Here is a 14,594-nt window from a genome sequence, read left to right on the forward strand (position 1 = left end):
TATATTTTTACCATGTTTAACATATATTGGATTACTTGCCATCTAGGAGACAGGGTGGGAAAAGGGGGGGAGAAATTGGAACACAAAGTTTTGCAAGGGTTAATGATGAAAAATTGTCCTTGCATGTGTTTTGAAAATAAAAATCTTCAATAAAAATAAAATTAAAACAAAACAAAACAAAACAATTCATCTTTACATAACATTTTGTAACAAATGAAGCACTTTAGTCACAACGGCTTTGTCAATAATGTCCATAGTATTCTTCCCATTTCATTCCATGAGATGGCTTCTAAGTCCCCTTCCAGTTCTAAATCATTAATAGCTAATAAGGATCAGAAAGGAGATTTGCATGAAAATATTCTAACTCCCTTTCTTCTGTATGGGCCAATAGGTGGAGCCATAGTATATGGACAGACCAGTCTGGAATCAAGACGACTTGAGTTCAAAATCCTAGCTCTGTGATCTTGGGCAAGTCACTTAATGCCTGTCTGCCTCAGTTTCCTCACGTGCCAAATGGGGATAATAATGGCACCCGCCTCTAAGATTGCTGTAAGAATCAAAATGAAATAATATTTGCAAAGCACTAATCATAGTGCCATAATAAGTGCTATACAAATGTTAGTTATTATTATTTTTGATTCCCACTATGCCATAGCACATTCCCACTATCCCACACAGCAATAATATTCTACTTTTTGGCAGGCTGTGACCATCACAATAACACTACTTGTTCAATGTTTTCTATTTTGTTAGCCTCTTTCTCATATTTAATCATAATAAGGCTTCATGTTTCCTTGAGACTTCAGGTTAATTTACAAAGATTTGTCATTTGATTATTGCATCAGCTCTGGGAGAGAGAGAGTGCCAGTGTTGTGATTCTTATTTTACAAATGAAGAAACTGAGGCTCAAAGAAAGGGCACATGATGAGAAAGAAGTTAACTAGGACCAGATCACCCAATGCCTAAATTTATTGCTCTAACTTCTAGCCAACCAATGGCATAATAAGAACTAGTGTTCTTTTCACTGTATAGATTAGTACCACTGAGTTTCAGAAATATTCAGTGCTTTGCCCAAAGATATGTAATTCTCTGAATTTCAAAACTATAAAATTCAGCATCAACAACCACCAGCAAGAAGGGAAAGAAGCCAGTTCCATCCTATCTCACACTAGGGACCATGTGAAACTAGGGGAGAAGAATATAAGGGAAGTCCCATGCTTTCCCACCCTATATCCCCCAAAGGGAGCTAGAATTCCTCAAAAACACTACTTAGCATGGAGGGGTAAAATTGGGGACAGGATTGAGGGAAGTCCTAGATTTGGCATTAAAAGACCTTGGTTTCAATCCTGGCCCTGACACTTACTTGTTGTGTGGCCCTGAGAAAATCAAGATCACTTCTCTTCACTGCCTCAATTTTTTCATTTCTAAAATGGGAATGGGAATAGCCAGTCAGGGATACTTCAGTTTCTTAAAAATGTGAGTCACTATCATCACACCTGATTAGAAAACAACGTAACCTTTCTATGGCTTTTTGTTGTTCCTCACAGAGGGCAACACATCTCTGACATCCCTGCCTTTGAATACATTATTCTCCATCTTGGAATGAATTCTCTTTTCACTTTTGCCTCTTAGAAACCTTAGTTTTTTGGACACTGGGTGGATGCTCATCAATTGGGGGATATCTGAATAAGTTATGGTATATGGATGCTATGGAATATTATTGTTCAATAAGAAACGATCAGCAGGATGATTTCAGAAATGTCTGGAGTGACTTAAATGAACTGATGCTGAGTGAAATTAGTAGAACAATAAGATTATGCAATTATCAATTCTGACACAGCTCTTTTCAACAATGAGATGATTCAGACCAATTCCAATAGACTTGTGATAGAGAGAGATATCTGAATTGGGGAATGAATGTGGATCACAACAATTTTCATCTTTTTATTGTTGTTTGCTTGCTTTTTGTTTTATTTCTCATTTTTTCTTTTTGATCTGATTTTTCTTGCACAGCATGATAATTGCATAAATATGCATAGAAGAATTGCACATGCTTAACATATACTGGATTACTTGATGTCTGGGGGGGGAAGTAGGGGAAAGGAGGGAGAAAAAAATTGGAGCACAAGGTTTTGCAAGGGCAAATGTTAAAAACTCTGTTGACATATATTTTGAAAATAAAAAGGGTATTGGTTAAAAAAGAAATCCTAGTTTTCTTCAAAGCTCAGCTCAGACACCCTCTCTTCAATGAAGATTTTTCCCAACAGCTCGTGCCTCCCCCATCCTCCAAATTACCTTGTATTTTATATATTCTCATATGTGTATGCTTTCTTTTCTGAATGTAAACTCCCTGAGAACAGTGCTGTTTCATGCTTGTCTTTGCATTTATAGAACCTCACACAGTCCCCAGAACATATCTGTCATATAATATGTTCTCTTAATTGAAAGGGCTGCCCCCAAAAAATACATTAGAATAATTCTTAACTTGGAGCTATGATCCTTCAAAGAGTTAATGGGCAGATATCAAAACAGATAAAAAAGAATATTTTTCCTAAGTTATTAACTATTCCTTCAATTATGACTTTTATTTTCTGAAAAAAGATCTACATATTTCCCCATGAATCACTAAAGAGACCCTCAGCACAAACAAGGTTATGAATATTAAGATCTCATTTCTGTGAGAGGAAAAGAAATCAGCCCAACAAAGCGGAGCCCAAAGAATTCCAGCCACTTCTGATTATGGGATCAAACTGAGAATAGAAATGGACCTCAGAGGTCATCGATCCTATCCATGTTACAGATGACCCTGGGACTGAGAGAGCTTATGTGATTTTATCTACGGCTGATCTGAATTCAAATACTACCTTGGATATTTACCATCTCTGTCACACTGGATAAATCACTTAACCTCTCTGTGCCCCAGTTTTTTTTTTTTTTGATTATAAAATAGGGTGGTTGAAATTAATTGCTTTGAATCTATGATCTTAGGAACTCAAGGTGAAGGGATGAGAGAAAAATGTGAGGAGGGCAAGGAAGACATAAGTCTGAGAAAAGGAGGCCTTCGGGGCCATGGGTAATCAGCAATGGGCTCTACTGATGCAGAAATATACTTGTGCTCTTCATTATTCCAAATCCCCCAGGCAAGGGATTCCATCTCTGAGACGCCATTTTCTTGAAATAATGACTAAGAGAGGAACTTGATTGTTGCAAGGAAATGGGGGTCTTTAAGTGACCTGCCAGCCCTTACTGTGGAGAGTTCATCTGCATTTATTGAAGCTGACCCCCGAGGGAGGGTGTGCTGATCAGTACAGGCAGAGGCTGTGTGGTAAATGAAACTGAAGGGAAGGAATAGGGATGCAGGCAAGAAAGTGAATCCAGAACCTTAATCCTTGCTTCATTCACTTTGGATTCAGGCATTCATGGCTGCCATCACACTATTAAAATGAGCAAGGGGAAACCTGAGGATTGAATGATGAAGACTTGTAGGCTGGCAGCCCTATTCACAAACCTGTAGAAACCTTTCTCAAGAAGAATTTGGAATTCTAGATTTAAGGTTTAAGACTAATAGGGAAGATCAGGGTAGGGACACTATGATGGAATAGTAAACATTACTTTGCAGTCACAGAATTTTCAGGGTGAAATGGGGACCCTTATCTAATCCAAACTAAGACAGACAGACACAGACACAGACACACAGACAGACACAGAGACAGACAGAGACAGACACACAAACACATCCACCCTCCTCTCAGTGAGAGATAGGAGATACTCCATCCTCCTTTTAAGGATAACTTTGATTGTTGCGAAATTTACCTCAGCTGCAATTGACCTCTTTGCATCTCCTATCTGTTGCTTCTAATTCTGCCCACTGGAGCCAAATAAAACAAATCTAATCCTTCTTCCCACAAAAGAGCGCATTTAGGTAATTCAAGACATCTTTCACATCCTCCCTGTGAGACTTCTCAGCTTAATGCCCCAAGTTCTTTTCAAAGCTTCCTCATAAGGCATAGACTTGAGCCTTGAGGTCCTTCATCATTCTGGTTACCTTCTCTTCATAATGTGGTACCTGGAATTTAATACTTCTCCATCAGAAATCTGACCAGGGCAGAGAACAGCAGAAAAAATGGCCTCTTTTTTTTTTTCTTCAGAAATTGTTCCTTTTTTAATGGAACCCAAGACTTCATTAGCTGTTTTATTGTCTGTCATAATCACACTGGGATTGGATACTGACCCTGCTACTTAACACAGCAGAGCAATCTTAGGTAATTTAGCCTAACAGGACCTGCGTTCCTAGAGTTGGACTAAATAATTGGACTAGTTCTTATCCATTTTCATAGCCTACAATCTTATTTTTATTGTAGTTAGTAAGAAACATTTTTGAATCTGTTTCTTGGAACGAAGGAAGGAACTGGCCCTAAGCTCCTAAAAAACTCTTTTCTCTGGCTTTGTCCATTCTGACTAATCTCCCTCCTGACTAAGAATTGATTTGATCCAATCCAATTTTTAAAAAGCATTTATTTAGCATCTTCTATACCCAAGGCACTATGCTCTATTCTGAGACACACAATGAAAACAATTCTTTTCCTTAAGGAGCAAATCACTCAATCAGCTAGCATTTATCAAGCTTTTGTGCCAGGCTCTGAACTGGAGGTACAGGGAAAGGCCAAAAAAAACAAAACAAAACAAAAAAGTCTCAGCTCTTAAGGAGATGGAGGAAAGACAGGAAAGATGTAATATGTAAGTATATACATATACATATATATATATACACACACACACACACACACACACACACACACACACACAAGATAATTTGCAGAAGAGGGAGACAATCTTCACAATTAGAGGGATTAGAAAAAGTTTCCTGTGGAATGCAGCAAAGAGTATATGGATTCTGAAAGGCAGAAATGAAAAAGCACACTCTGGGAAGGTAGGGTAGCTAGTATGAAGGTAAAATAGAGACGGGGCAGAGTTGAGTTTGTGTGTGGAGAAGCAAATAAGTCATTGAGACTGGAACATAGAGTTCATAAAAGAGTGTTGGTTTGAAAAGGAAGGCTGAAGCCAGGTTGTAAAGGCTTTAAATGACTTGCTAAAGAATCTGTAATTCATCTTAGAGGATATAGAGAGATATTGAAGTTTCTTGAGCAAAGAAATGGCATGGTCAGATTTTTGCTTTAGGAAGACAATAAAAATAATAAAAACAACAATAATTATTATAACAATTAGCATTTCCATAGTACTTTAAAGTTTTCAAGGTGCTTTATAAGATAATTTTGGTGACTGGGTAGAAGATCCATTGGAGTGAACTGAGCCTGGAAATTACAGTAGTCCAAGTAACTGATGAGAGCCTAAATGGATATCCATGTGGATAATAAAAAAAATAGGTTTCTCTGGTTAAGTATTTTCTATAGTCACCAGTAAGTTAGCATCAAAGTGGTGCCAGAACCCAGGTCTCATATATCTCATACCAAAGCTTTTTCTTCTCTGATCATTTGGTCTCTCAAGTAACATATAGTGAAAAAAGACCCTGGGCTGAGTCAGGAGACCTGGATCATGCTTCCAGCTCCGTCAATAATTAACTGAACCTTTCTCTCTCTAGACCTCAGTTCCCTTACTCAAAAAGGAGGGATTTGGATTAGCCGAATCATTAAGGTTTTTTTTTTTTTCTGCTGTGTTTCAATCGCTGATTCAAAGTTCATAAACTACAAATACATTCATGCACAAAGTTAAGTGGTATATAACTCCAAAATAAGGTTTTCCTACAAACATTTTTCTTTTTACAATCCCCTTTATTCATTTCCTTTTACACATAATGATATGGACATAAAGTAGCAGATTCATTTATCCTTAAGATTGTGATGGATTGGTTCTTATTGATGTTACAAAGGAGAGCTATATTTTGGTAAAATCTGAATTGAATTGAATTGGTAGAATATTTTGGCTAAAGAAAATATTCTGATTTTTCATAAAACTTTTGGAATTTGCCTCCTGCTGCAGAATGATCAAATGAAATACTTCACAGGATAGAAAAATGGAAGGATTATAAGACATACATGCACATACAATAGCTAGAACTTTTTCTATAAAAGGGAGATGTCTGATATTCACTAGGCAAGTCATTAAATGTTTCTGAATCTCCATTTTTTCATATGCAAAATAGGCATAATTATACTTGCACTACTTCTTTCATAGGGTTTTTATAAAAGAAGAGCTTTATAAAATTAAAGCACTAAAAATTGTATATTATTATTACTAGACAACATGAGAGGAAGCATAGAAACATATAGGGGCATGGAACCAAACATCAAATTTGTGGTTAACTGTTTAAGCAAATTAGTGGCTCTTGTGTCTATATACTATTATGCCAATTGTCATGTATGGTGCTTTTTAGAGATAAAAGACTTAATTTCTCTATTTGCTCCCAAATTTCACTACTTCTCCCTTTATTCTAAGTGTCTTCATAGAGTTGGCAAAATGTTAGAATTAGAAGGGACTTTGCAGAAGGTCAAGTATAACTCCATTATTAAAGATGAGGAAACTGAGTCCCATAGAGAAGAGACTTGTACCAAGTGTTATTGCTAGTCAGTGACAGAAGTTATATCACATCACACGAAATTGGATTTTATAGGCTCCTTCCTATTAATATATTTCAAGATGCAAAGTGTCTTATAGAGAAGTTATTTCAAGACACTGAAGTTGGTAGCATTTTCATTATTCTTTCCTGTTCTAAATTCCTGATTTTGATTACCAAAAAGCAAGTCCCAAAGGCTTTTTACCATTGCAGCTCAGTTAAATAAGTGCATTATCTCCAATAATGATGACTTTGAAGAATATTTATCCACCTAAGTTCACCACAATTGTTCAATTTGACTCAATGTTAACAAACATTTATTAAATACCTAAAGTTCATACTAGAGATTTAAAAAAAAATAGAAATAGACTCTGTCCTCAAAGTGCTTGCATTGTGCTCAAGGATTGAGCAAGTTTATGAGTAAGAAAATATGAAGTAGAAATACACAACCCTACAAATTAATTTTAAGAGGGACAAAATTGGCAAATATGTCAAGTAGGAAGTGGTACCTGAGTTGTACTTTGAAGGAAGACAGGGATTCTGGGAAGCAGAAATGAGGAGGAATTATATGTTAAAATGAAATGAACTATGAGTGTGCAAAGGCACAGTGGTAGAAGATACAATGCTGTATATGAGCAATAGCTTAGTAAGACAATTTGACTGAGATGGAGAGTGAATGATGAGGAGAAAGTAAGAATGGATAGGTAGGTAGGAACAAGATTGAGATAGTCTTGATGATTTTGCATCTTAGTTTAAAGATGGTAAGAAGCTATTACATATTTCTTGAATAGAGGAGTGTCATAGTCTGATCTGTGTTTTTTTTGGAAGATGATTTGGCATCTGGGTAGAAGATGGATTGTAGAAACAAGAGATTGAAGGCAGGAGACCACTGGGGAGGAGGCTATTACAATAGTCCAGGCAAGAAATGCTGTGAGCCTGATCAATAAATAGAAACTATATGAGTGTGAGGAAGGAGGGTGGAGTTGATGGAGGTTATGGAAGTAATATGGACAAGACTTGGCAACTCACTGGATATAGGGAGTGAAGGAGAGAAAATCAAGGATGACTCCAACATTGTGAACCTGGATGCTTCTTCAACTGCTACTCAATTCTCCTGATTCTGCCCTCTGAGGTCAAAGAGAAACACATGAATCATAGTGCTAGAAGGGTAATGGGCATTATCAACAGAAATGGGGAAGCTTACAAGAGAGAGATAGCTTTGTTATTTTTTTTTTTAATCAGCGATGTGATTTTATGAACCCTATAGATTTAAAGTAAGTTTTTTCAAGGATTTGGATTCTAATTATAATGCCATATAGTTGGTTCTGTTTATTTATATTTTTCACTAAGTAATTTTTCTATTTATTCTATAAGGAAAAAACTGTGGCTTTTAAATTTTTTGTTGTAGACTCTTTTTATTAAGCCAAATATGTTTTTTAAAAATTGGAACACAAGGTTTTACAAGGGTGAATGTTGAAAACTATCTATATACACGGTTTGAAAATAAAAAAAAAGCTTTATTAAAAAGGGAAGAGTGAGTGCAAAATTGTCAATTTTTATTTTACCTTAAGTTGTAATAAATCCAAATGTAATACAACATAAAAATAGATTTTTATTGCTATCTCTTGTTTTTACATCACCTGGATTTTCTCTCCCATCCCTCCCTTCTCTTTCCCCAGAGATTACACCTCACTTGATTCTTTTGCACTTGAATGATCTGCTCTTTTTCTTTCTAATGCCTAGCATCATAACCCTGAATAATGGAAGAAAAAAATTTCACTCAAATAGTGAAAATGACAGGAAAGTGTATTGCCTGTCAACCTTGGACTGTAAAGCCCAAAGAATATTCTTGAAAGGAAAAGACAGGGAGTCACATATGCAGAACAATTGAGTCTAGCCCATTCTTGGAATATGACAATCTTTTGAGGATGTGGAAGAAAAGGCCAAGGCCGGAGAGTCTGCCAATTCATGGACAAGACACCAAAGGAACAGTAATATTCTCTTCTCTTTCTCTCCTCTGCAACCTGCCTCCTTTTCACCTCCCCAAAAGAACTGAATCCATTCTAAATTTCTTTGTAATCCTATGTCTTTCACTTTAAGCATTTAAGATTAAGATTAAATGGTTATTATTGTGAGGTGTCCATAGATGTCGCCAACCAGTTCAAAGAGACTAAGACACAAAAAATGTTAAAAACCTCTCCTCTAGGGCCCAGCTACTTAAACTATAGCTGATGATCACATATGGGGTCTTGTAACTGAAAGGGGGGGTCACAAATTATGGTTTATTATCATTATTTGGTTTTATACCTATTTTTATATATCTATATAGCCAGAGCTATACAAAAATATCTCAACTGAAAAGGGGTCAAGAGTGGAAAAAGTTTTTTTTTTGGGGGGGGAGATCTCAACCTTGCACTCTCAGATCTATTTTTTTTCTTTTTTTAATATATTTTTTTAAATTCATTTTTCCAAATTATCCCTTCCCTCCCTCCACTCTCCCCCCGATGGCAGGTAATCCCATACATTTTACATGTGTTACAATATAACCTAGATACAATATATATGTGTAAATACCATTTTCTTGTTGCACATTAATTATTAGCTTCCGAAGGTATAAGTAACCTGGGTAGATAGACAGTAGTGCTAACAATTTACATTCGCTTCCCAGTGTTCCTTCTCTGGGTATAGTTATTTCTGTCCATCATTGATCAACTGGAAGTGAGTTGGATCTTCTTTATGTTGAAGATTTCCACTTCCATCAGAATACATCCTCATACAGTATTGTTGTTGAAGTGTATAGTGATCTTCTGGTTCTGCTCATTTCACTCAGCAACAGCTGATTTAAGTCTCTCCAAGCCTCTCTGTATTCCTTCTGCTGGTCATTTCTTACAGAGCAATAATATTCCATAACCTTCATATACCACAATTTACCCAACCATTCTCCAATTGATGGACATCCATTCAACTTCCAGTTTCTAGCTACAACAAAAAGAGCTGCCACAAACATTTTGGCACATACAGGTCCCTTTAAGAGTGGAAAAAGTTTAAGAAGCTCTGCTCTAGGGTAAGGATTATCTCTTATTCATCTTTATGACTAGTCACACAATGTAACTAGATATCCCAATAGACAGAATGATGAACCTGAAATTAAAAAGATCTGAGTTCATTTCCGTATCAAACACTTATTTGATCTTGGGCAAGTCACCTTAGTTCTGTGTGCCTCAGTTTCTGCAACTTTAGGATGGAGATGATAATAATAGTACTTACCTCTTAGGGGTGTTGTGAAGATAAATGAAATAATATTTCTAAAGTACTTTGCAAACCAACACGTACCATATAAATCTTAGTTATGATTATTGGATTTAATTTATTTTTATTACTATGATATATATATATATATTCATTTTAAAATTCCTATATTAATATTATAGTTATTGTAATTTGTTTATATGATTATTTTATTATAATATTAATGATAATTTATTGATAATAATACTAAATGTCCTATTGAGTTGAACTAAACTGAGCAAAAATAAGATTAAGTTAAATTAGTAATCCCCAATCCCCAAATGTTCCCTCAAGGAAATCTATTTTGTATCTATACAAAGCATTAATATGGCTTTGATGGGTACTTGACACCTACCCTGCTTCATCCCATCCAGAGAGTATTAGGAGATACCCAAAAAGCTGAAAGAGAGGTCAATGGTGAAAGCTGTTCAGCCACACTACTGCCTTGGATTGACCATATCAGGTCTAGCCCAATATTATATGAATTCAATAATGCCCACTTTCTTAATGGCACTGCTGAAAGCAAGACATCCCTTCCTGCCAAATCCTCCTTTTCTCCCAAGAAATGTCAACTTTTGGAGGAGATAGAAGGGGAATAATTTCCCAAGACATTTGGGGCATTTTCCAAGCACAAATTGGTCCTCTCCAAACTGTCTGTGTATCCTTCAGAAGAGAATCTTCTAGAGGATGACTCCATATACATATGCAGCTATTTGTCCCTAAGATGTTGAATGTCACTCACATTTTCCATTCAAACTCAATCCCTGGTCATTTTGGCCAAGCTCAGAAAACAGAGGCATCCAGAGATTGATGACACCCATCTTTGACAATAACCATTAAGAGCAAGAAAGCTCAGGCTTCATCAAAGACTCCAAGTATTCCCCTCTACCATAAAAGGTTTTATGAATAAAGGTTGAGGCTCAGTTTGTGGGTAGTATGGGAGACTTACCTGTAGCAATTATTATTATAATTGTTGTAACTTCCCAAAGCTGTCAAACATCCCAGGCAGATGGCATAGGAGAAAAATATCTGAGTTCCAGCATCTACCCAGACCTATAGGAAAAGGAGTCACAACAGAGAAGGAATTAGACAGGAATGGACAAATGAGGAGATTCTGCTTTTTTATTTGTCTTCCTGGGAAACTACTAGGGATTCAAATTTGGAAATATTCATGTAGTGGACCAACCAATTAAAAAAAAAAGCAAATGTGTTATTCTTGAGTTGACTTAATACATCAAACATCTCAAATTATTTTAATTGGCTTCTTAATGAATCACAGAATTTTAAGAATTAGAAAAGAACTGAGAGAAACCCTATCTAAAGTATGATTCCACTGATGTTTATTCAGCAAGTCATGGCTTGGTTACTTCCAGTGACAGAGAAATTACTACTTTCCAACAATTTCAATTATATATTACTTTGAATGCTTTTCTTTCTCTATAATCAATATTGCCATCCATTTATTCATTCATCAAGAATTATTCATAAAGCATCTACTGAATGCAGAGATATGGATTAGATATAGTAGGATATACAAAATTTAAATAAGACAATAAGTTCTCTGAAGGAGTTTACTAGTTAGTGAATAAGATAAGAAACAAAGATATAGGTATGGTATAGGTATGGTATAAAATATTATAAAATATTATATATGACCAAGAAGGATATAGAACTGAGGACAGAAGGAGAAGATTGTTATTAACAAGGAACCAGTTACAGAAGGCTTCTTGGGGGAAGAGGCATTTGAATCGGACTTTAAAGAATTAGTCAAAATTTAACTGTCAAAATAGAGGAGGGAATACATAGTAGGCATAGGAAAAATGATTAGAAGAAGACACACAAAAAGCAAAAATTCATCACTTATTTAAGGGATATCCAACAGTTCCATTTTTATTTAGTAAGTATTTAGTAAGTACATAGAGAAGAATTATATAAAAAAGTTGTGAAATTATGGTGCCCAGCTATGGAGAACTGTGAATGTTGAGCAAATAAGTTCGAACTTCATCAAGTGAACAATAGAAAGCCACTGAAGGTGTTTGAGCAGTGCATTTAAGCATAACAAAAATAATTAATCTAGCAGGAATATGAAGTGTGGATTATAGGGGAAGAAAGTAGAGGGAATTTTGAAGAATTTTATTTTTAATTTTTTTTGAAGGATTTTATTTTGATAGTTCAAATGACTTGTACTGAAGGCCTCTATGTAGGTGGTGGTATGGAAACAAAAGTATGGATGTGAAAAAAGATTATTGAAGACATAAGAAAAGAGGATGAGGAAAGAATCAAAGACAATTGTGAAGGTACTATGGTGAAATGGGTAAACTTCTGTACTTAGATTGAAGATGATTTCAGCTTCAGGCATATTATATATGATTCTAGTAAAATAGCTTAAAATATCCATACCTCAATTTACTGATCTGTAAAATGAGGGGACTGGGTTTTATGGTCTCTTTGATTTGTTTTAACTCTAAACTATAGCTAATGCTTAGAAAATGGGAGACTGAATGAGCAGTTAATTGTCAGACTCAGTTAACTCAGAAGTAAGTATTTAAGGTAAGATAATATGCTTAGTTTTGGATATATGGAGTAAAAGGGATTGATGGAACAACAAGATGGAGATGTAAGCCTGAAACACTGAAGAGAGATCAGATTGAATTCACAGAAAGGATGCATTCAGTCAACAAACATTTATAAAATGTGTACTATGTATCTGACACCAAGGATGCAAGAATGAAAATGAAACAATCATTGCCCTCAAGAATTATGTTTCCATGGGTGAACACAATGTATGCAATAAGTCAATACAAAATAGATAGCAAGCAAATACAATGTAATTTCATGGCAGGAAGATACCAACCACGAAGGAGGTCAGGATAGACATTGTAGAGGGGTTGGCGGTTGAGTTGATATCTGAACAAAATTAGAGATGCCAAGAGGCAAAATTAAGGAGGGGGGCATTCTAGGCATGGGGTACATCTTATACAAAGGTACAGAGGTGGGAAATGTATTCTCATGTGTAGGGGACAGAAAACAGTCTAGTTTGGTTGGCTGGACCAAAAAGTATATGAAAAGGAGTAATGAGAAATAAATTTGGAAAGGTAAACTAGAAGCAGATTGTAAAAAAGATGCTCAGTTGAGAATTTATACTAGAGGCAATAAAGAGCTATTTTGATTTTTGTGAGTAGGGACAAGCAACCTGCCTTTGGGATGGCAATTTGGCAGCTATTTTGAGGGTGGATTAGAGAGAAGAGAGGCCAATGAGGAAGCTAGTCTAAGCAAGAGATGTTAAGGGTCTGGACTAGGGAGATATTCATAGGAATGGAGAAAAGCAGACAGATGTAAGAATTGTTGTGGAAATTTCAATGATGAATCAGTCAAAAACATTATTAAGCACCCTCTATGTACTAAGTGGCACAGTGGATATAGTGTCAGAACTTGGATTAGAAAGGTTCATCTTCCTGAATTCAAATGCAGACTCAATAGCTGTGTGACCCTTTTTTTCCTTAGTTTTCTCATCTGTAAGAGGACTTAGAGAAGGGCATAGTAAATCACACCTGTATCTCTTTTAAGAAAATCCTCAAAAGAGGTCATGAAGAGTTGGATGCAACTGAAAAAAATGGACAAGAAAAATGTGTCAGGGGTTGGGAAAATGAAGAAAGACCAAAGAAATTTCCTGCTCTAAAGAAGCCCAATCTAATGATGATTGGCAACTGATTAGCTCTAAGGGATGAGGTAGAAGGTAGAGTTGAGAGTGATTCAAGGGTTGTGTCAGTTGGGTAACTGGAAGGATAGTGGTCTCCCTAACAGAAAGAAGGAAGTTCAGAAGAGGGCAGAAGAGAAATACTAAGCTCTGTTTTGAATATGTAGAGTTGGAGACACTGTAGGACATCCAGTTTAAAATGTCCAATAGAGATATGCATCTGCATTGCCTGGCACCTAGCTAGTATTTAAAACAGCATTGGTTGGTGTTCAGGGGAGAGGTCTGGGCTAGTAACAGAAATTTGGGAATCATCTTTCTCTAAAGATTGGAATGGAAGCTATAGGAGTAAATGGGATTGACGAAGGACACGGTCTAGAAACTGTATATAGAGAGAAGTGAAAACAGGGTAAAATCTTGGGGAGGAAGTCCATCTTTTGGACAGGATGAGAGACAAGAGAAATAGATGAGGAATAAATGAAAGAGATAGATCAGGAGTCAGAGAAACAGGAGATCCAAGTGAGTTTGAAGCCTCTAAAGGAAAAATTAAAGGAATGTAGAATTCCCTTTAAGCGGGATAGTGATAAATAGTGTTAACTGTTGTAGGGGAATATAATTGAGAAATCCAAGTTAATTTTGTTAATTAGGAGGTCATTGGCACTCTATGAGAGAACAGATTCAGTAGTGTAGGGACAAAAGCCAGAATGCAATGCACTGAACAGAGAGGAGACAGTAAGAAAAGAAAGCTGGATGCAACTTCTTAGCATATAGACAATCTTTTTTCAAAAGTTTTGTCATGAAGATGAAGCTAGAGATGGAATGGTTGCAGGAAATCTTAGATGTCTGAGGAAATACATATTTAGGATTGGGGAGACCTGAGCATGTGAGTGAGCAGATGTAGATATATTACGAAGGAGCCAGTAGACAGACGAAGTATGAAGATTAATGAGAGAGGGAAAAACTGCTGGAACAAAGTCTGAGGAGGGATAGGATTAAGGACACAGGTAGAAGGGTTCATCTTAATGAAGAAGAGGAGTACTT

At 36.1% G+C, this 14,594-nt stretch overlaps 1 protein-coding gene across 1 annotated transcript in view; it reads right to left on the bottom strand.

The window, feature by feature from the left end:
* Positions 1-14,594, bottom strand: part of SLC6A11 (solute carrier family 6 member 11) — a 165,068-nt gene that overhangs the window by 24,230 nt on the left and 126,244 nt on the right. Inside the window, exon 7 of the mRNA XM_074283907.1 lies at positions 10,809-10,912. Within this exon, the coding sequence (XP_074140008.1) occupies positions 10,809-10,912 (104 nt within the window). The remainder of the gene's footprint in view (positions 1-10,808; positions 10,913-14,594) is intronic.

This window comes from Sminthopsis crassicaudata, chromosome 1, assembly GCF_048593235.1.
Source record: "Sminthopsis crassicaudata isolate SCR6 chromosome 1, ASM4859323v1, whole genome shotgun sequence".
Classification (NCBI taxonomy): Eukaryota; Metazoa; Chordata; class Mammalia; order Dasyuromorphia; family Dasyuridae; genus Sminthopsis; species Sminthopsis crassicaudata.